This window comes from Homarus americanus, unplaced genomic scaffold (genome assembly GCF_018991925.1).
Source record: "Homarus americanus isolate GMGI-L3 unplaced genomic scaffold, GMGI_Hamer_2.0 scaffold6894, whole genome shotgun sequence".
In the NCBI taxonomy this organism is placed as follows: Eukaryota; Metazoa; Arthropoda; class Malacostraca; order Decapoda; family Nephropidae; genus Homarus; species Homarus americanus.
The window spans coordinates 35,479-60,019 of NW_024731872.1; the positions used below are offsets into that span (position 1 = coordinate 35,479).

Here is a 24,541-nt window from a genome sequence, read left to right on the forward strand (position 1 = left end):
ACCGAATATAATGGCATCATATTTGAGAGTATACAAGTTATAGTACAAATAATAAATAAGTAGTGGAATGTAACTTAATCTAAGCATAAGTTACGTAATAAGTTATTAATTTTGAATATGACTCAGTTACTTCTTATATCCACAAAGGGTTCACGGGTTCGGGGTTGAGAGGTAGGGATTCCATACCTGTCCGTAGTGGCCAGTTGAGTGTCATAATATGGAAGGCGTGCATCCGGCCCTGCCAAGTGTCCGGTTTTTCAGAGGCTGTACTACCGCCTTCACCACCTAACTGAGTTTGCTAACGTACCGTTGCTTGATCTGCTGTGCTTACTTTTCGCTTCAACTTCTTGTTAAAGAAACGTAATGGATGGATGATCCTAGTCAGGAACCTTTCTCACAGCCTACAGTTCTCTGAGTTTCCCTTATTTGCCACAGTCAAGATACTCCTGATCTGTTCTTTAGCTACAGTACAATTACTCAGTATAAGATGTATGTTAAATAATAGAACTCACGGCTCACGACTATGCACTCGCCTGTAAAACTTGTAACATCTTAGTAATATACATCTATTCTGTTGGCTCTTAATATGTATATTAATTTGTATACATTACTATTATTATTATTATTATTATTATTATTATTATTATTATTATTATTGTTGTTGTAATAATAGTGAAAATAGTGTGCTAGGCGCCTGTAATGCTGCAATAATTGTCATCGTCGTACAGGTACAGTACACAATAGGGTATTTGTCATGTATACTCAAGGCAACAGTTTTCATCATCTTCAGAACAAAAGAGGATGAACGAGCATCTTGCTGAAGAGGTGAGTCATTTGCTCGTAACCTAAAACAGCGTCACTACACGCAAAACAAAATGGCGAGCGACCATTCGCCTGGCGAAGTCTTAAAGGCTTTGCCATTGTAGGATAAGGAGCGTCAAGCACTGTTGAGTGCTCACGCTAGCGCTGTTACTATGATGACGGCTCTAGTCCTGTTCGGATATCGACATTGGTAAGTAGAACATTTCATAAATGGCATAAGTGGCAGTATTTAACCAGCCGCTGCTCGTAGTGGAGAAGAACACGTCATCTGCTTCATCCCTCTGGGCACATCCACTACACTACTGTAGGAGAGTTAAGTCAACATTCTCATACAATTTTAAGTTAATTTTTCCCCTAATTGAGGGTTTTGACCGCCATCTCGTTGTTTCATATTTCCAGTTAAGGGAAAATTTAATGTACAGTCGCCACGACAGGTTTCAGAATGATCACTATGGCTCATGTCATCTCAGAATGGTTAGTATGCCTGGTTGTGAAGTGACTCAATATTTCTAACTAATAATATATGTTGCTCGTCTTTATAGTATTTGCAAGCAGAAATAAGTAATTTAATTTGCAATAAAACTTTTTCAGAGAGCCATGTTCAGGTTTATCGTTCGTTTTGTTATAGTGTATGACCCTTGGAGAACTTTCTGTGGCGAGTGTACAAGCCTTATAGTTTTTCTCTAAATAAAAATAAGATAACGTGTCTATTGTTAGTAGAGTCTTTGGAATAATTCGATATCATTTTAGTCGCTATCTTATTAAAGTAGCCTTAGTGGCTTTTGTGAGACCGATGCGTTTTTTCGTCTTCAGTCTGCCTTTGGCCATTGTTAAAACACACCAATTAGTTGCATTCTGCCAGGGAGCCAAGGTTCCGTCTATGTAGCACTATGAGCCCCCATTTTTTTTCGATTCGTTTTCACATCCTCACTTAAGAAAAATTTCACGTACGAACATTTAAGAATACGGAGGCTTGAATGCGGTAGGACTGCGACAAGGAGTCTCGCGTGAGAACGAGCTAAGAGAGGAATTAAGGAATATTATCTTCAATATCGTTCATGGAGGACTCAGCAGGGAAACATGTCCTCTCTTAATAACACCACCGCGACCTGACGACCGTACGGCAAACCTCACGCTACCTGTGATTCAGTCCCACTCATCATCATCTTGTGACTCAGTTCCACTTCTTATACTCCTCCTCCACTTATGACTCAGTCACCCTTTTTTATTTTTATGACTCACTAGCACACCTCCGACTGTGACTCACTGCCGCTCCTCCTACTTGCTACTCGCTGGTACTCCTACTCCTCCCGAGATTCACTGGTGCTCCTCCAGTAACTCACTATCACTCCTCCTCTTCTGTGGCCCAGTGTTACTCTTCTGTGACTCACTGCTATTATTACCCTTGGGACTCACACTTCCCCTCCCCTGAGCCAATGACACTCTCCTGTGACTAATTATTACTTCCCCTCCAGTGTCTCATGCTCCTCCTCCTCCTCCTCCATTGATTTCACGCATACTCTTCATCCTATGAATCACTGGTATACTTCCTCCTATGACTCACACTCCTCATATGTGTGAAGGTGCTTGTGGCAGGCAGTGAGTGAAGGTGCTTGTGGCAGGCAGTAAGGATGAGTGAGATTGGTGGAGTGTGAGATACTTGGTATATGGAGGGAAATCCTAAAATCCCACAAGACGATTTCTAACAAGAGTTAATTATCCCATTACAGAGTTAGCAAAGTGGAGATTATCTCTCTATCCTGGACAAGATTCCTCCACTAGAATGACGAATTAAAGAAACTCCTTATACAAGTATGATGAAACTGGACAAATCCCTTCACTACTGTGGTAGGACGAACAAATGGCCTCCACCAGAATAATACTGTAGATCAAATTCCACCTCTAGTATGTTAAGGAGATGAAAGTCCTTCCCGCCCTAGTGATTTAGGTTTTAAGTCTTAACACCCTGTTAGATTAACGTGATTTAGGTGACACTTCTCCCTTTTACAGCCAACAATGCTCCTCGGGGTTGGAGCTAACGAGCACTCCAGTGGCCACTGATGCGTGATGCTTGGTAATGCAATCTCACCATTATGCAAATTTGTAGTATTGGTGTGTTTCGAATTAAACAAATGGCGTATTACAGTTACGCTTATTACGCGCAATAGCATGATCGCCCCTCATGATTAAATACCCGTCCCTGGTACAGCATGTCGTGTCTTTGGGCAGTCCATCATGTTAATGTGCAAACTTGACTAGTTTTGTAATTTCATTAAGACATTAAATTGTCTTACCTGCTGCCATATGCAACACAATAGTGACTGAAATTGAAACTATTAATTACTCTACATAAAATCATTGGCAGTACTATTATACCAGGGAATTTTTTTCTTGTTTATCTTTTATGAATATTGTGACTACTGGCAATCTTTCACGAAAATAAAGTTGCCGAATTGTATTATTTCTTTGAACTGTAAATCGCGTTTGTTTAGCGCTCCTCTCGACACAACATTGGCTGGAATTATGACTTTTAATATTCCTCCACATAATCATGAATCACACAATGAAAGAATAAAAATATGTTTATATTTTTTTACTTTGCGTCTTATCATTTTCGTGACAGATAGCAATTAATCAAAATAAGCCAAGTTACCAAATTGTATATATCCTTCGAGGTGTGAACTGCGATTAGCTACCGTCAAAAAGTTAATACCGTGATTCTCCAAGAAAATATTGACGCCAAGATCAAAGAGAGTTTTCCTTGATCTTATGTTACGGTATTTTCTGTTTCCGGCTGTGAGAGAGACTGTTGAGTATACCCGTCACTGTCAACCACCACAAGGGGGTAAGCGGTGCATTTATCGCCACATGTGACCAATTGTGACTGCTGGGGAGTTGCTTAATGCAGTTGTGCTAATTCCTAGACCATGCGTTCATGCGCTTAATGTGAATATTGATGTGCTTCCCTACATACTTTCGAGATGCTCATTAGCTGTGCATTATATCATAGATGTACAGACGTATGTGTACATTGTACGAGTTGGCCACGCTTGTAGGCTACATACAACTGTCCAGGCACAATAATCACAGTGGTACAGTCACAATATTCATAGTGATACAGGTACAATAATAGAATCTCAACAGACACTAATCATAGCTGTACAGACAAACTATAATCAAATTTACAAAGGGGAATTATAATCACATTTGTACAGCAGCATAAACACATTATTCTACAGACACTACAGTATAATCACAGCTGTATAGACACACTGTAATCACAGCTGCACAAACATACTACAACTACAGATGCAAAGATACACTAATAATCTAAGATGTAATGCGAGACAATAATCACAGCGGTACAGACTCATTATAATCATAGTTGCTCAGACAGACTGCCATTACCGTTGTAGAAACACATTGTTTTCATAGCGGCATAAACATACTATAATCACTGCTGTAGAGACACACTATAATCACAGCGATAAAGACATGATAACCACAGCACTCATATTCTGACGTAGACAAAACTGTAAAGACACTCGTTTACACACAAGTTGTTCAAGGAATCTTAACTGACACAGGCATATGTTCTTATGACATCTACACATGAGTAGACAGGCACGCAGACAAAGTGTACATGGATTCAGAACGTAAATAATGAAGACAGCCATAAGGGTGTGCGTACCACACTAAATGACTATATGAGCACGCACACACACACACACACACACACACACACACACACACACACACACTCTGTTGGGTGATTGACAGGGGGTGACCTCACCTCACCTCAAAAGTCATGGCGCTGGCAAGGATCACACTATCAAAGACTCGTAAGAGAAATATCACATGACTGGGGATAAGAAAACGTATCTTTTCGGTAGAGTCACAGTGAGATTCTGACCCCATTCTGGCTGTGAGTAGTAGCTTACGTTGGGGGAATTTAACGTCCAGACACTTCCCCCCCCCCATGTTAATTTGATCCTTCACCCAAGTACATCTCGGAAGTTAAAGAAAAACAGAATTTAGACTAGGATTTTGACTTTGTAGGAATTTCTTTGAATCCCGAAGATCTGGGAGTGCTCCGTTAATAAATTTTCTCTTGTCATCTTTTAAAGGAAGAAAAGTCATAAGAGTCATTGTGAAGCGTGAGTTTGAACATTATTATTATAGGTACAGTACCTAATAGACAGGATAGAAGGACAATTGTCGTACGCATCTTGGTGAATCCAGGGAGGTTCGGTCGCCTGCTTTCTCCTGCGGGGCCAAGGTGAAGGTTCTCTCCCCCGTCAGACGCCACACCTTTAACACGAGAACACGCGATGACCCACGCCACCCAGGTCATAGTCTCTGCAACTCCACTGCACCACCACCACCACCACCTAGGTTACCCACGCTATCCAGGTCAACATCACCAAGGCCCTGAGAAAGGCCAACATTACCAAGGTCACTTACCTGAGGAAACTTAATACCACCGAGGTCACCCACACTACCGGGCAGATTAGCGTCACTAGGCAGGTTAACACCATCTAGGCCACCTTCGCCAATCCAGTTAACACCACTTCCACCCGCGCTGCAGAAGACACGTGTCTTAGGTCACCGCTGCCGGTCGGACACAATTGGTATAATTCACACGTTTCCTGGTGTGGCATGAGCTAATTTATTCTTGGCGAACTTTTACGTCATTAAGCATTCATCTCGCTGTTAGATTGGGTTTGGTTAGGTTGGGCTTACTGTAGGTTTAGATATGATAGATTAGGTTGAGCTTAGGATAGTGTAGGGTAGGCTTAGTATACAGAGGCATAGGTTACATTGGTACATGCTGGGAGTCATTAGCTGGCGTTACGTTGTGGTAAGGTTAATCAACACATGTTATACTTTCATACTCGAGAATTCTTCCAATTTACACCATTATCGCTCCGAAGACCGAGGGCAAATACTGTAGGGACGTCAGATCTGGGCAGCAGAGGGCCCGAAAGTCACAGGTTGCATGATTTGGTTATCAGTATGATCTTAGATGGCGATGTTGACGCCATCCTACAGCTACTAAGTTGGGGTTATGACAGAGTTGCCAGGACTCCTACATCTCAAATATTCGCATGGTGATTAAGGTCAAAATTAAGGGATCTTTTTCCAACTAATTGTCTGCGTTCCTTGTGTCTTGCGCTAAATATATGTGCCCATTTCAGGTAGAATTTCAATATAACTCTAAATGGTATGTTACATGTTTATTTTCGTGCTTTAGCTCGACAACGAGTTAGATACGTACATTCGTACATTTTCACTTACGAGGCTTAACACTCTTGGAGTTTTTATACGGAAATTTGTCATCATCAGACCTAAAACAAAAAAAAACAAATATACAATAGCATCGAAGAAAACTCAAAATTAATATGACAATAGAATAAGATAAATAAGTAAGTACATTAAGAGAGAAATAAAAACAATGAATAAACGCATTGAATAAACGATCCGTTGAGTTATTAATTATTAACATTCGCTTCATTTTAACCATCCAAAGCAAAAACAAAAGCTTAAATCCTACAGGTGAATATTCAAAGATAGTCATACATGTTACAACACTCAAGAACAAAATATACTCAAGATAAACAAAGTGATGGAGTGGAGGAGTCGTGAGTGCCCAGTACCGGCTGTTCTCGGTGGGTGAGGAGCGGGGCAAGTGGTGAGTAGGGTGAAGACTTGCTCCTCACCCACCGAGTACAGCCCAAAGAATCTGCTTGCTGGTATCTCATTATCGTAAAGAAGTGGTGTCTTTCTTCCACACAGTCAGTAACTGGTCTCCTCCCACACAGTCAAATGCCAGGTAATCTCCATCCTCACAATCAATGAACAGGTCGTCCCATCCCATACAGTCAACTAACAAGTCGTCCCATCCCATACAGTCAACTAACAAGTCGTCCCATACCATACAGTCAACTAACAGGTCGTCCTCCCCCACAGATCGCAGTGGGTCGCCGCTGGTAGGGGAGGGAAGGAACGGAGAGGCAGAGACGACAGCGGCGACCACCCCAGCTACGACGGCTCCTCCTGGACCCACCAACATTGCCCCCACCGAGGCCATCACAGGGGCACCCGTCATCTTCTTCCTCGGTCATTATCTCTCTCTCTCTCTCTCTCTCTCTGACGGGTTTTCACTGTCTTGGGTCATCGTTTCCATGGTCATCACTGTTCTTTATTGTCTTAGGTCATCATTGTCTTGTTCATCACTGTTCTGGTTCATCACTTGGCCAAACTTTGCATAATTTATGGTAACCAAGTCAAAATAGACCTAACTTATCCTTGGTCTGATTTAACTCTAAACTAACCTAACCTAACCTATCCTATCCTATCCTAACCTAACCTAACCTAACCTAACCTAACCTATCCTTATCTTTAACCTAACCTAATATAAACAAACTTAATTTAACCTAATTTAAAATAATCTTACGTGACCTAATGTAATTAAGCCAACCTGAACTTAATATAACCCAACAAACCTAACAGAGCAATATGACTTAACCAAACGTAATATAACTTAACCAACCTATCCTGATCCAACCAGACTACCCTGACTTAAGCTAACTTAACGTAATGTAACCAAACCAACCTGACTAAAAATGAACCTATCCTAATATAACCAAATCAATCGTATTTACCCTAAGTTAACCTATTCTAATGTAACCAAATCAATCGTATTTACGCTAAGTTAACCTATTCTAATGTAACCAAATCAATCTATCTGAACTAAATCTAACCTAACGTGCTACAGGCTGATAGATCAATCTGAATTCTTAAATCACCCCATAAACTTGTCAAAAGAACAGCGGATAAGCGTGCTTGTTGACTAGGTTGTGTGACACTGTAATTTCAAGATAGAAACGTCACATGATAACATTTACATTGTTAAAAGATTAAATAACGTCAGACATGTATGTCTGCGCTTAAAGGTATGACAGTCATATTTTCCTACCAACAATAATAAGTTATAAACATACTTTAACTGATTTTATGGAATGCTTAATAGTGAGCTTTGTTCGTCTGGTGTAGGAGGCCCAGGGAGCGGCAAGATGACGCATGCACAGAACCTGTCTGACATCCACGAGGGCTACCGACACATCAACCTCACCGTAGTCATCAGCGAGTACATCAAGGAAAACGGTTAGTCTCAGTTATCCTTAAAATCATGACTAAAATGTTAAAATTAAATTTCATCTTATAGGTAAATATAAATAATACATTGATGTTATCTGGTACTTAATGTACACGATAACTAAGGCTTAATAACATTGCACGGATCGGTTATCCTAGTAAAGTACTGTAGATCATTAGAGGCATTTTAGAGGTATTTACCAGTTGGTTGTGTAGAATAATGTGTGGTAGAAGTGATTTTTGCTCCGCCTTGTATCCCTCGGTCTCAGACCTGACCGTATGTGGCGATTATTGTGATCTTCGCAACTAAATTAAACAGGATTCACTTATAACCGAACCCATGTCACGCATAGCCTATAAGGTATAATAGCTCAGCCTTTGTTTTCCCCTATCTGTTGTGAATGACCTAGCTAAATTGTTAAGAGAGCTGAGCTTGCACCTCAGAGAACTGGATCCAAACATGGCTTAAAAGTACCGTAACACGGACATGTCAATTTACACCTTATTTGGTCGTGGTGTAAACAGATTTGGGCATCTGGTGAAGTGACTCACAGGTGTGTGTGTGTGTGTAGCGGCACTAATCAGAAAATATGCAACAGAAAATATAACAGAAAATAATGTTACAAGTGAGAGGGACCTTCAGTGTAGGTACAGTTCACAAAGGATAAAGAATAAGGAGACAACAGTCAGATTGCCTTCGAAACATTGATGAATTATACTATACACTGAGTGGAATGGTGCTGTTCTTGTCGTGATCAGTATGAGGTCTTGTTGCTTTGATATGGTTTTTGTGTCGAACAGCAGCTCCCGGACATGGGATCTTAGGTGGCAGCAAGTTTCAGGGCGAGGATGGTGTGGCAGATTTGTCTCAAACTGACAAATAGGTTCAAGATGATGATTAGTAGAGTTGAGAGAGTCAATAAACTTATCGCCTCTCTTCCGCACTTTTTCTTGAAGTCTTCGTTGAGGTGTACTTTCCAACTCAGCTTGTCATCTATACTGACGGCAGGAGTTTGGTGGTCCATTGTGAAGGAAGGAGGTGGCTCATTGTCGGAGGAGAGGTTGATGCCTTGGTATGGTTGGTGATGACAAGATTGGCGGCGGATCAGTTCTGGAGTAGTGACTATACAGAATGTTTTGGAGGGTGCTGCAATTAGGAGCGGAGGTGTTCGTACCAAGGCCAATGGTGAAGTCGTCGACATAATTTCCAACGAGCGGGAGTATCCTTCAAGGCATCGTTGATGAAGATGAGGAAACAGGGTGGTGCTATCCTGGTTTTTCTAGCTTAAGGTAGATGAACTCTTAGAAAGTTGACAAGTGAGTGTTAGAGAAGGTCTTCATATAGCGTAATACGTAACAAAAGGTGAGTGTGAAATGTAACAAGTTACTGTCGCATAAACAAGTTTGTGGGGTATGAAGCAAATTAATGTGATGTGTAAGAGGTTAGTGTGATATGCAACAAGATAATGTGAAGTGTAACAAGATAGTGTGATTTGTAAGAGGTAAGTGTGACGATTTCTAGAGAAATGTCATCGCTCTGTTATCTCCACAGCAACAAAATCGACGACGAGACTCGTGACTAAAAGAGGAAAACGTTTCCCTTTCCACAAGGTGACGAGCGAGGCCGTTGAGGCGATGGTCCCGAAAGGTAGTTGCCCTTGCTCACGTATCTCCTGTTTGTCACCAGCCTCACCTGTACTGCATCCAAGTCATCAGCGGCGGCCTGGTGACTGGCCACTCTGCTGATCTTCCTGATTAAATTGAGGACTTAACACGGCCTCATTGTTGATCTTGCCACCCAGGTAACCGGTCAAGCAGGTGACCTGTGATGTGGCTGAGCTGATGACCTGGACAGGTTGGTGACATGGCCCAGCTGGTGACATGGCCTGGCTGGTAATATGGCCCGGCTGGTGGCATGGTCCGATTGGTGACATGGCCCGTCAGGATACATGGCCCGTCAGGATACATGGTCTGGTTGGTGACATGGCCTGACTGGTACCATTGCCCATTGGTTACATGATCCAACTAGTGATCAGACTGGTGACGTGGCCTGGCAGGTAACCAGATCCAACTAGTAATATGGTCTGGCTGGTGGCATTATCTAGCTGGTGATCTGGTCCAGTTTGACTGAGGATACCTCCAGGACAGTGACTCCGCTAGGCTAGTGAACCGACCAGGCCAGTAACTTGGGCAGTCTGGTGACTTAGCCAGGCTTGTAACTTTACCAGGCCGGTGACTTGGTCAGGCTGGTGACGAGCCTCAGGAACAGCTGCAGGATCCAGCACTTGCGACGCTGGCAGCTGGAAACACTATGGTGCTCTTGATCAGTAACTTGGTGAGCCACAAATGTGTCTCAATTTCTTTTACAACAACAAGGCGGTGAATATGTTGCTCAGGAAACAATATTAGGCATTTTGATGTTTTTTTTTTGTGTGTATGTTTATACAATATTGATTTCGTCTCACAGTGAATTTATGTTTAATGGATATTATGACCTTCAAGAGATATACCATTGCAGAGTGCCTGCTCTTACTCTGGAACCATACAGCGCTCGGTGGTCGGTACATTATCCATATGGACGATAATGAAATAAATTTTTGTTGCAGCCTTCTCACACAGTCTCCAAATTCGGAAGTTTTTCAAAGACCAGAGAGACACCGGGTCATGGAGTCGTTGTATACAATATTTATTTACAATATTCTTCAGTTTCGGTTTATTTTACGCAGTTTTAAAATACATTTGGTGTTTGATTTATGAAATTAAGTTTTATTTACATGCGTAACGGTAGCCAGGTGGTGTCGCCAGCAACCTGGAAGCATTTGGGGTCTTAATGGCGATTGTATACATGGGTAGTTTGGCTTCTGTAAGTTTAATTGAGTGTAGTGGAACAGTGAGAGAAAGTTGGGAATAAGCTGGTCCCCTGCTTGGTTAGGTCACATAGTCCTTGGATTAGGTTATGAGGAAGGATTCGACCAATCGTTATGAGGACATAAATTTAGTTGCTGGAGACAAACGCTTGTTTATGAAAAGAATATTTATTTTGGAAGATTTAATATGCAGCGGTCATAAGGGTCGCTATTTTGCGCCCAGTCCACCCAGTTGTAAATGGGTTTCTCACTTTATACCTGGAGAGGTGAAAGCGGTCAAGCACATTGCCTCTTTATGCACCGAAAAAGGATTTGTGTATTGTATCCACACTGTACTAAACGGACCGTCAGGCCTACAAAACCTGATTTTACTTTGTCATACAAGTCGCCTGTTTCGGTTGAAAAATTTTTTGACAATCATACGGCAGGGTTTGTGTCAGAAGTTACTGATCCAAATGATATAGTTAACGAGTTATCATCTGAACTGGAGTCATGCAAACAGTGGCTCATAGACAACAAATTATTCCTACACCATGGAAAGACTGATGTAATATTATTTAGATAAAAAAGGACGCTCAAAAAGGTCAACGACTTCATTGTACTTTGTGGGAATGAACCATCTCATCTGTAACCTCAGTGAAATAACTTGGACTAACTCTTAACTCTTGTTTGTCTGGTGAATTAATCGTTGATAATATAGTTAAAAAAATAATGCTAAAATAGAATTTATCCATAGAAATACTAAAGGCCTCTCAGCTGATGGCCGTAGGATCCTTTGTTTGGCCCTCATACAATGTCAGTTGCACTCTTCTTGCTCGTCATGGTACTCTGTCCTGACTCAGAAGCTAAAATCCAAGCTACAAATTATTAAAAAACATGGCTGTGAGGTTCATTTTTGACATGGAAGCAAGAGATCACGTTGGTCACAAAGTTCTTCAATCCCTGAACATGTTAAGTGTGGCGGATTGAGTGAAGCAACTGAAGCTGAATTGCGCTTACAAGATTTTCAATGGTTTCTACCCAGAGTATTTAAAAACAAACTTTGCAAGGATTAGGGATATAAACCGGCAGGGCACTAGAGGGGGTGAACTTAATGTTATGGCACCTGGTGAAGCGAAAAACACTCTCCTCTTTACTGCAATAACAGACTGCAGCAACAAGTAACCAGACCACATCAAAACCAGTCACGGTATTAAACAATTCAGAGCTAAAACAAAGAAATACTTAACAGATGAGGCTACAGCATGAGAAGAGAGTGAGTTTCTGTGTTATTAAACCGTAGAATGTACTACTGTGGCAGTGATCCGCCAGTCTCGGATACCCCAAGAGCAATGTAATGCTTTTTAAATTCTATCAAATTAACTATTACTAATTTGAGACCTAGAGTAAGCCTAAGCAAAGGACCCTACTGGAAATAAGTACCAGACAGCTTTGCCAGTTTTCTTTGGTCAAGTTACCTTAATGTTTACCAGTGTTGTTCACCTACACTGTCTCGGCATACAGGAAACTGTATACTCCCGCGGCCCTTTTTTATGGGCACAAAGCCACCCGAGCACAGGTCACTGACCCACTTCATGATAATAAATAAAAAAATATAAAATACAACAAATAAAGAGTGAAACGGTGTATATGTTGTGTTGTCAAAGTAAGAGAAACAATTGAGACCCTGCAATTGTGGGTAAATGAGGCAGAAAGTCAGATCAACAACCTGGGACTTGGTCACAATTTTTGTGATGCCATATGGCAGCAGGGTCTACCATTAGACAACACATAATGATTACAATATCTTCCCTGGCGGTAGTACCTCCCTGTTTGATAGCTGCCTGCTATCTACGTGCACTGTACCGTATACCTGTGCCTGCATTGTCTATATTCATGCCGAATTGTATAACTGCATAGTTTATAAACATGCTTACCCAATTATGAACATGTATGACAATTTTACTGATCAAATGTTAATATTATTATAACTGCCATGCTGGAATGACCAGTTCCCATAACGTCTCAAGACTAGTGATACAGATATATGCGGGACTTCCTCGAATTTAACAGAGTTCCAAGCGGAGAGCTTTTTCCTTTTGGTTGTGTGGCTCAGTACGGTACACTCTTCATGGTTATTCCTTCTTTCCTTTTAGGTTGTGCTTATTAATCGGGGATTCGTTTAGAATGTATATCTGACAGGACCTCCTCCTACTCCCCATTCTCCTGATCTAGTTTAGTCAATTGTGAGGTCTCATAGGATATAAAGTGAGAGCTGATTATGGTAAAACAAAACAAAAATTCCCCTCTCCTTTGAGCGAAGTCATAAGTCGGCAGAAAATCGAGGTCCCATTTGGTTGGGTCGTGGTTCATGGTAATTAAACCTGGAGGTGCGAGCAGCTCCATGACCTCTTGGCTCCTCACTGATCATTGAGAAGAACGTGGCGTCAGTATTGGACTACTGTAGGTGAGGAAGATGCAGGCGTCTCGCACGAGGCACAACAAGTCAGTATGGATAATGTATACCATTTAGCATTGTACGCTTCCTCCACGTTGGCAGCCTACACTCACAGGCACTGGGGGTGGTGTAGTGTCTCGTACAGGTCACTTGAGGGTTCTCGGCTATAAATTGGTATTTTATTCTTCAGTTCATGATTTTTTTTCCCTGTTTCGATCTGAAGCAAACTTTTATATTCTGTTTAGAGAGAATCAATAATTATTTTTAGTAATATTATTTTCATTTTTATATAAAGTTATTTGGCTTCCATGAGCACATATTCAACTTCTTGTTTATCTCTTTAAGGAAAGATACACGTCATTGGTTTTCCATATGATACACAGCATCCCAGCATTACAAACACAATAATATAACGTCTGTGACATGATAGGTGGTGCCGTGGATGGCCACCGGTATAATGTAAAACACACACCAACATGATGCAATATGAAATGATACTAAGAACTTTCAATCTGTTTAAGATAAACCGAACTTTTGCACTTTACAGTACAAACCCATCACATTATATATCGTCCTCACTTTATATATATATATATATATATATATATATATATATATATATATATATATATATATATATATATATATATATATATATATATATATATATATATATATAAACTTTACAGATGAAACTTGGGGCTAGGGTTCCAGGTACTTTAGGTAACCAATTTATTTGCCTCAGCGACAACTAACAGTCAGTGATGAACCTTGTTTCTGGGTCATCATCCACAACTCACCCACACCATTTAATTATTGTACATATGTTCACCTAAAATATGAATCTCCATTTATGACGGACTCTTTTTTTATATAACACTACAGCAACTATCATTTAAATTTCTCTTCCGCTTATGTATAGTCGTATTAGTAGGAGATTTTGCTTAATATAAATATTTTCTTCAGTAGTTTGGTATATTTTATTTTTACTGCGGGTGGCTGTGCAGTGGAACATGAAGTATTTCGCCAATGATGAATTAAATTTTGCAGTCATTAAACAAGGAGAATTTCCGACTGTTGTTAAATTAATGGGAATGTATGGAATGCCATTAATCATGATTTAACATAATTGTTGCTCAGTCAAGTCTCCTCCACTTAAATTTTTGTTAACTATGTCCTTTTCAGTTAACTTTAGAGAAACAGCACATAATGAACTGAGGATATACGATAATCTGTTGTCACAGGGTGGAGCATGAGCCACTGCACACTTTTATTATGAACTCGGTAAACCTTTATCATTTGCTCACATTTAGATAAAACCGTCTTGATGTAGGAGACCCAGGGTTATTGAGAGCAGTTATTATCAACGTCTGTCATTTATGGACGTTACTGATTATTGAAAAGAGAAGATATGATCAGGTAAGTGGTGAGGTCAAGGTTACCTGAGAGGTATAAATGATTATGTGTACTATTAATGTGTGAAGATGTACTGTGCCACTCTTGGATTCATCAGCATAAAGTCATCACCACTCATGCATGACTGAGAGTCGGCCATGTGGTTGTCCATCTCGACAGATCTTGGGTCGCCACAGTCCATCTCTGCCACCATCGCCCTCGCTCTCCTGGCTCGTGAGATGCACCTCACGCCACGCAGCCGAGGCTACCTGGTGTCTGGTTACCCGCGCCACATGGATGACGTCCACCACTACAATGAAAAGGTTAGAGCTGCCCTTTCATCACCTAGACTAGTCTTTATCACTCGCCTGCAAGAGATTCTGTAATATATATCCTCACTTATTACCTTGTTTTAGCTTTTTCATATCATGACACATGTTCGTCAAGCAGTAATTTACTAACAAAATAATTACCTTTAACTCCCCATAAGGCTAGGGTGATGTTGCCCGCCATAATGACAAGTGAAGTATTAACACAAACTGTTTAAAGAACATTGACCAAAGTTGACAGCTTAAAACTCCATATATATTGTGTGTACAAGTATCCAGGACCGTGCTGTGTTTATCTCGTTCTAGAGTTATCTCTCATAATTTTAGTTGTTGATGTAATAGTGTAATTACTAACCTTGTTACGCGCTTAAAAGACCTTAGTTGTTGAAGACAGTAATAACAGAACAAAAACATTATTTACCATGAGCTACCTGCTATAACCTGCATTTTCTTCTCACATACGCCAGAAATTAATGATAAATTAACTAATGCTCCCCCTATACAACAGAAGCCTTGAATTTATAATTTAAAATCATCTATGTGAATTACAACTTCTTTTTTTAGATAAATTAAAAATAATTCTTAAACTAAATAAGCAAGTGGTCACTTCAAAATATTAACTCCATATATTTCTTATTAACTTTGTGATGAGTACCTTTTGCACCCCCCCCCCCCACACCCCAAAAAGAGGTTAAAAGAAGGGTATATTCATCTGGCCTTTTTATTTTACTAACTATTTTTTCAGTGACATAAGGAAAGTTTTATTCTGACCCTGAGTAAGTTGGAGCCTTATGTCTAACAGAGATACGGTACACACGCAGCAGTGTTGTCTAGCTACTGTTATTTTCATGAATATTAACATCTATGAGTTACAATTATTTTCAGTAAATACATAATCTGGGAAATTTATGGAGATACTCGCTGGTATGGTGTAGATGATGACTTGTGAGTGTAATGGATTGTGAGATGGATGTTGAGGTGTAGGTGTGGTGGATGTTGTGAGGTGTGGGTGTGGTGGATGTTGAAGTACAGGTGTGGTGGATGTTGAGGTACAGGTGTGGTGCATGTTGAAGTACAGGTGTGGTGGATGTTGAGGTACAGGTATGGTGCATGTTGAAGTACAGGTGTGGTGGATGTTGAAGTACAAGTGTGGTGGATGTTGAGGTACAGGTGTGGTGGATTTTGAGGTGTGAGTGTGATGGATGTTGAGGTGTGGGTTTGGTGGTGTGGTGGATTTTGAGGTGTGAGTGTGGTGGATGTTGAAGTGTGGGTGTGGAGGACGTTGAGGTGTGGGTGTGGTGGACGTTGAGGTGTGGGTGTGGTGAATGTTGAAGTGTGGGTGTGGTGGATGTTGAGGTATGTGGTGTGGTGGTGTGGTGGATGTTGAGGTACAGGTGTGGTGAATGTTAAGGTATGGTGGATGTTGAGATACAGGTATGTTGGATGTTGAGGTGCAGGTATGGTGGATGTTGAGGTACAGGTATGGCGGATGTTGGGGTGCAGGTGTGGTGGATGTTGGGGTACAGGTGTGGTGGATGTTGGGGTACAGGTATGGTGGATGTTGAGTTATAGGTGTGGTGGATGTTTTACAGGTGTGGTGGATGTTGAGGTAAAGGTATGGTGGGGGTACAGGTGTGGTGGATGTTGGGGTACAGGTGTGGTGGATGTTGAGATACAGGTATGGTGGATGTTGAGATACAGGTATGGTGGATGTTGAGGTACAGGTGTGGTGGATGTTGGGGTACAGGTATGGTGGATGTTGAGGTACAGGTATGGTGGATGTTGAGGTACAGGTGTGGTGGATGTTGGGGTACAGGTATGGTGGATGTTGAGTTATAGGTGTGGTGGATGTTGAGTTACAGGTGTGGTGGATGTTGAGGTAAAGGTATGGTGGAAGCTAAGGTACAGGTGTGCTGGATGACCAGGTGTGTGAGGTAATCACATGTTTCGCCTACCACCAGCTGGGTCGACCCACGGGGGCCATCTTGCTGGAGTGGGATCGTGGAACTCTCATCAGGAACATCGAGGTACTTCCTCTGTCACTCCCCCTCCTCTTCCTTATGCCTGATTTTCGCACTTTTTCTCTGTCATACTCGTGCAGTCACCCTCCCTTCCCCCAGCCATAAGGTAAACCCTAATATACTGTACACCGATCACATTTAGGTGTCTCTGGGGTGCATAATATCAGTAAACGAATATTGCATCCTGGATAAATATGTACTTTTTCATTCGACTAAAGTACTTCCTGCTATGGCGTGGTTCCATCTGTCAAGTGCTGTTCCGTAGATTCTCTATATTCAACAGCAGCAGCCCAACATTCTTCTCAGGGTACTAAACCCACCGAAGGGCTTTTCCTATTGTCGGTAAGAACTTCGTTTTCAAAATGAATGCTCTCTACCACTGAGCTACGGATTCACAATGAAAATAAATAATGGAGCAAAGTAAGATGGAAATTATTAGAGAAGCGAGGTATTCAGTCCACAGATGCAGGATATTTGGCCAACTAACTATAAATGTGATCGGGCAGTATGTAGGTGTAAGCTTGAGGCGGGTGACGAAAGTTTATCTCTTCCCTTCCTCCTTGAGTCACCCAGCCCTAGCCCTTGCCAGGACAAACTGGGCGTCATCTGCTTTACGCTATCTGCTGCTGTTGGTGCCCACTCTACCACAGCGCCCAGACACAGGCACTCAAGCATTTTTCAATAGCAAAGTGTCTGCAGCATCTCCCAAGTGACATCTGTCACGAGTGTGCATGACAACGTGTAGATGTGACCACTGGCAGACTGAGGTCAGGAGGTTACTGGTGTTTGCTGGGAATATATCGTCAGTGTGGGAGTTACCTTCTGGTAAAGGATGGTTGGAGGTTGGCCTTGAAAGTTTTCGCGTACCTCTTGGACTTATGTTGTCGTAAGGCAATGAACTTTTTTATCTTTGCCTTTTTTAAACATTACATATTCTTTTTGGCTCTAAAGAGCTTGTTAATTTTTTTTAAATCAGTTATTTTGCAAAAAGACCGGGCAATTCGCAAACAAACCAAAACGTCGGTCATTTTTCAAAATGACCTTAAATGTTCGTCCATTTTGCAAACAGACAAGCATATTGGTAATTTTTCAAAATAACCTACAAACAGGCCAAAGACCTGGAATCGGTAGAACACCCTATGAGGCGAGGTTTGGACAGAAGCCTCGTCTTGGTGTTGCTGTGAGTGATCTGCCGGAGGAAGTAGAAGTGGTTTTGGAGACAGAGGAGCAGCTCGCAAAAGCATTAGGAGCAGAAATCGAGGCGGATTCAACCAACGAGGAGCAGGAGGACGACTCCAACCAAGCCGGCACCAAACCGATATGTGTTTCCTGCCGTAAGAATTGCTGTGGATCTAACAAGTGCGAGGACTGTGGAAGTTCCATGTCATTCCTACTCTCCATGCTCTGTTGTGGTGGATAATGTTGAAGAAGTGTATGGTGAGTCTGTTCTCTGATACCGACCGACAGCAGGGTATTCAAGCCAGAAGAAACAGCAGGATCAGGAAAAGAAAATGACTGCGGTTTCTGTGAGGGGATTTAAGCCAGCCGAAGTGGGCGGCACTGTGATGGATCCGATCCCACTCGTTGATTGTGGACGTACAGAATTTACATCGCAAAGTCAGTAATCATTCAGGTGAAGGAAAATGGAACATACCTGTACAAGCTTGAGACGAAACATGGAATCTTGAAAAAGTTTTATACTCAAAATCAGTTCACCCCATACATGTGTGGAGAAGGTCCTCTCCATTGCAGATGTACCAGATGGGAAGGCAGTAAGTCTGCGTGAGGCACGGAGAGGGCTTCATCAAGTGTAACTGCCCAAGAGCACATATAAATGCAGCTCCACTTGTGCAAAGAAGTTTGAGTAATAAGAACTGATAATTGTTTATTTTTTTATGTACTGAAGAGACTTCCCTTCACTCTTTTCACCCTTCAATAGAAGACAATTTTCCATTCATATTTTTTTTTCACCTGAAGTAAATTCACTTATCACGTGAATATTGTCTGGTGTATTTGCAAATTGACCAATAAGATTAGCTGTTATTTTACAAAATTAGCAATACTTATTTCTTTGCAAAATGGTCATTTCACAAAATGCCCGGGTTTTTGGTTGGTTTGAAAATTGACAGACGTTTTAGGAAAATAGCCGATTTCGCAAAAAAAATAAAACAAACACACACACACACACACACACAGTGAGAGCCATTGGTTATACATTTACCTAATTTATCATTCAATTACTCAGCATCAGGACTTGGTAGGTGTAGCAAGTTGATCTATTCTCTATGTATATAGTTTTTATCTGTATTGCAATAAGTACATACATTTTAAGTTAACGGTTAATATAAATGTAGATGTAGTACCTTCATACAATAATTCTAAAGTGATTGCGTTTTAATATTGTACGTAAATGCACACTGACTGTCGTGTGATGCATGACAATAGCTTTAAGAGTATCAGTCACATACAGGTATGTTGCTAAAAGACTTATGCACATCTGTGAATAAGCTGATTCATTCATAAAATCGATTTACTCAGAAGATGGATATTTATTTTATTTATAAAACAGGTTTTCAGCTCACCCTGGTTTAACACTTTCCTATATATACTGTTAATGAATATGATGTATTTCTTTGTGTATGAACCTCTGTCCTGCGTGGCAGTGAGAAGTGATACCCCCCTCAGTGTCAAGACCTGACTGAAGACTGAATTACTCAGAATCGGCAAACTGTACTCCAAACTTTGCCAATAAATTTTTTAACCGTTATCTTCATCACAAAAGTACTGACTTACCAAAAACAAAGAAGGCAAATTTGTTTATGCAAAATACGGTGAAAAGTCTGACTAAACTGTTTTTACATTTCTATAAGACTGCCTGTCCCTAACAACAGTCTTTAAACAGTAATAAAACACGTGTCGCCCCTCTCGTAATAATTCCGCCAGCACTTTCTTTTATTATTTGTGAGATCACTGTACAGTATCTTTCGTTAGTGTCGTATAACACCTGTTGAGATTTTCAGGAAGTTCTTCACCTGAATATAATGGAAGGAGGACTGTGACTAAGTAGTTTATTATAAGTCTGTTGTGTATTCTTAACTCTGTTGCCAGTCAAAGTCCATTTTACTGTATGTTGAATTTCTTATTATCAGCAAAACATTACAACTTCTGTACAAATTTGTTTTACATGTAATCAGAGTAAATTTTAAATAAAATAATATTTTTTTACAGAGCAAAATGTTCTATGTAAATAATAGTTTATTGTTATTGTGATTATTGTTTGTTATTTCCAATATTGAATAATTTTACTGACAAATATATTCATTCTGTTTTCCCTGGGAAGTTGAGAATGAGAGAATATTATTTGAGTCAAAGCTGCCGACTCAGAAGTGCTAACAGAGTGGTAAGTGAGTGTAGACCTTCCCCTGATGCATCCGTAGTGTCTCTTTTGCTGGCTCTCTGTAGCAGTACCCCTGTGATCAGTGTGAGTTTTTCATTTTGGTGCGTGGTCCTTCCCAAACTATTGGTGAGGAGGTACTGTAGTTCTATGCCCTCCCCATCACCCCAGCTGCGGAGGTACTGTAGTTCTATTTCCTCCCCAACACCCCAGCTGCGGAGGTACTGTAGTTCTATGCCCTCCCCATCACCCCAGCTGTGGAGGTACTGTAGCTCTATTTCCTCCCCAACACCCCAGCTGCGGAGGTACTGTAGTTCTATTTCCTCCCCATCACCCCAGCTGTGGAGGTACTGTAGCCCTATATCCTCCCCAACACCCCAGCTTCCAGAAGACCAGTAGTCATCCCACCGAGTGTCTCTTTTCATCAGTGTTCCTGGCTACCCTCTGGGCCACCTACTAACATACTGCTCTCTTACATGTCTTATGTTGTGTGTACACGACATCACTCTCTTTACCCTTCTTTTTTTAAATTTCAGGCTCCTATGGAAATACAGTTAAAGTTCTCGGGAATTCCAAAAGTGTATTCCGGTTGGTTAGGACTCCAGCAATGCCAGTACACTGCCTTAACTATATGTACACATCATTGTCCTCCAAGATATACATCATCAGTGTAAAACCATTAACCTTTATTCCTGCTCTTTAGTACAACTTATGCTTGCCTCTCATCAGCTGTATATCGCACTGTGGTACTTTGGACTGGTGTTTTGTCTCCAAATACTCAAATTTCTCTATGAAACTGTGCCTCAAAGAATGTACTTGGATATATTGAGAATGTAAGGAACGAAAAAGTGCTGTTAAAGAAGGTAAATATCTTAATTTACTGGGAAACTGTTGAATTGAGATTAAGATATATGGTTATCAAATATGAATTCTATATACACGCGACAGGGCCAAGTGGCAATCCACAGATATGACGAACTTGAGAGTAATAAGATAGGTAAATAAGATAAGGAGAATAAATGATAAAGAAATAAGATGTGTTATTGATAGAAGTGGAAGAGAGAAAGCAGATCCAGGTGTGTTCAGATGGTTGGTACAAATACTGTAGTGTATAATTTAGGAATAGGTGGTAAGAGGAAGAAAGAAAGAACAATAAGCAGGAAAGGGCATGACATAGTAGTGATATATGTGTGTGTGTGTGTGTGTGTGTGTGTCTGTGTCTGTGTGTGTGTGTGTCTGTGTGTGTGTGTGTGAAAAGATCATACTAATTGTCCTCTCTCTCCTAAGCATCCTAAGCAGAATTTTTTCCTGTTAAATGTCTCGTCGACCTTTTTGATGCAGTAATTGTCCTTTATATGTGTCTGTTACAGGCTTTCATGGATAACACATAGGCCTAATACTTAAGAGCTTCTATTGTGTAAAATTAAAGTGACTTAGGGTCTATTTGTCACGTTAAATAATGAAGCAGAGTTTCGTTAATAAAGTAGTTATATCAGTTAAAATGAAGTTGAATTATATTATTCTATTGTTTAATTGAAATTTTATATGTTGTTGTTCATGTATTCTATATAATTTTTTATTTGCAAAAAACAACATACTGTATTAAAAATTTCAAGTGCATTTCGTAATATCGGTAAAGAAAGTTACAGGGTATGAATGAGAGGGCGCCTGAGAGGGAAGCGACTGGTAGCTGTGAGTTTTAAAGAAAATTAATATAATTACTTCACTAGAAAAAATATTCTTAAGGTCGTTAAAACGGTTAATGTGGTATGTAGAAATTCACAAAGCTTATATCTGTTATAAATAGCTGACATAATCTTACTGTTCATTGTTAAGAAACTAGTCCAATGACCTCTAAAAAAAATAGAAGCATAGTTAATCCACCATTCTCCAGGTTTTTAGGGGATGGGGATTATCTAGCAGATGAACATTTCTGGCAAAAACACATTCAGTTATAAGTGTGCAAGATACTGAACACAATACTGAATTCAACCTCAAATTTGAGTTTAGAGAAGCAATACGTATATAAGTATTCTCGAAATTGAAAATAAAAACATGACTGTTGATCTTATAATTGTATTCAGTCATAGAAGAAACCCATTTGCTTATAATCTTAGCATTTTTATCTGAGTGTCTAACGTCGTACATAATCGACTTGTAAACCGATGCCGGGCCACGAATGCTCTTATTAACAATATTTGTCAAATTCTCAAGATTTTTGGCAGTCAACAAAATCATCTTCATACCCTTTTGCGAAGACCCACTCCAACCAGGAGTCACTTTCTGCATGACAGCAGCACTACAAAGCACAGGCACTTACGAAAGCCAGAAAAATTATAAATTTAAAAAACCCTTAATATTAACAAAACTTATATGACTAACTAAAGTTTAAGCAACAATGACTTACGGTGTATTACATGTTGCAGCTAGGCAACATCGACGGGGCCATTCTCCTGGACTGGCGAGAGTCGACGCTGTTGAACAACCTGGAGGCTGGGGCGAGAATGGGCACCCTCATGCTTGATGCTGCCAGGAAAGAACTCTCAGAATTCCACAGTAAGGTCCTCCCAGTGTGTGAATACTTCGACAACCAGGGACTCCTCTATGTGGTGAGTGATCACACTTGTTGTTGGTTAAAGGCATTATTTGTCTTAGGTGCTACTTGGAACTTTTGAGTAAATATTATTTGTTGGACTGCTTTTTCAGATGAATGAGCTGGAGAGCATGTGATAAAAAACTGTTGAAGTAAAATGTGACTTACACAATTCATTTCTGTAAACTTTCCTTCATATGTGTAAATTATTAATCATAATCTTACACTTTATAAGTTTAAACACAGGCATGATGCTTAATTTCAAATATTGGCTTCTGGTGCGTTGTTTTGAGGTCATTGCTCACCCATTATATATACTTCAAATGCTTTACTCTTATTTTTAATATATAACCTGACCTGTACATTGTCACAGTCACGATGGAGATCCAGTATACCAGTGACGTTAATAATTGCAGTGAAATGACAGTGTAATATCCACTGCTGAAACTTATCTGCCATTACAGTATAATTAAGCCACGAGCTGCCTCCCACTGTCCAGCAGGGTGGATCAAGGCATAGTCACTTCTTTTACCTTTATCCTCTTTATCACTGATCGGCTCGTTAGCCGCTTGGGCGATCGTTCACGTCTCTGTTACTTTTCCTTTTCTTTTAACCTCTTCACCAAATGATCGACTCGTTAGCCACTTCGGCGATCGGTCACGTCTCAGTTACGCACTGTTGGCAAGTACTGGGCATGCACCGGCTCCTGAATGTGCCTGAACCTGCTCCAGTGTTAGTCAAGTCTTGTCTTGAAAGAGCTCACAACACTTTCTGGTAGATTGTTCCAAGAGTTCACAACTCTCACTCCGAAAAAGTTTGCCCTCACAGTTTTCTGGACTTGCCGCTTCTTCAATCTTGAGCTGTGACCCCTTGTGGGGCGAGTTTCCGCCAGCTCCAAGTAAGGACACTCGACTGAGTAGTGCTTATACACCTCAATTAGGTCACCTCTTGCCCGTCTGTAGTATAAGCTAGGCAAGTTCAGGCGCTCCAATCTCTCACGGTAGCTCCAATCCCTCCTTTGAACATTTTCAACCAACTGACAGTCCCTAGCATATCTCGGAGACCAGACGGGGTGACAGTACTCCAGATGGGGAAGCACTTCACTCTTGAAGATCGTTACGAGGGACGGACCGTCTAGATATCTGAACGACCTTCTTATAAGACCCAATAATTTATTTGTTTCACTTTATCCATACATAACTCCAGACAAACTTATCTTCCCTTTCCTTACAGTCATTATGTTCGTATTCTCTCCTTCCGATTTACTGTTGATCTAAATTTTCTTATTCCTTCAAAAACACAGACACACTTTTAGTCATCTGTTTCAGGCTCATTTTCGTATATACCAAAAGTATTTAAAATTCCTATTTTATATTATCGCCCACTCGCTTCTCTATATCACACACATAATGGTAGTATTTGCTTTCTTATGTTCGCCACAACTACAAGAGAACAACATCTACTTAGCCTGAAAAATAACGTAATGTTGGAGACTTTGTCGATATTTCAACTTGGTTTGCATGAT

General features: G+C 40.6%; 1 protein-coding gene across 5 annotated transcripts in view; it reads left to right on the forward strand.

The window, feature by feature from the left end:
• Window positions 1-24,541, forward strand: part of LOC121868065 (adenylate kinase isoenzyme 5-like) — a 76,300-nt gene that overhangs the window by 33,544 nt on the left and 18,215 nt on the right. For 3 of the 5 annotated variants that reach the window (XM_042368332.1, XM_042368330.1, XM_042368329.1), the window contains 6 exons: window positions 6,793-6,942; window positions 7,879-7,989; window positions 14,860-15,002; window positions 16,970-17,035; window positions 20,370-20,429; window positions 22,850-23,032. In XM_042368332.1, coding sequence (XP_042224266.1) covers window positions 6,793-6,942; window positions 7,879-7,989; window positions 14,860-15,002; window positions 16,970-17,035; window positions 20,370-20,429; window positions 22,850-23,032 — 713 coding nt within the window. The remainder of the gene's footprint in view (window positions 1-6,792; window positions 6,943-7,878; window positions 7,990-14,859; window positions 15,003-16,969; window positions 17,036-20,369; window positions 20,430-22,849; window positions 23,033-24,541) is intronic. The other 2 variants (XM_042368331.1, XM_042368334.1) reach the window with 2 other exon arrangements.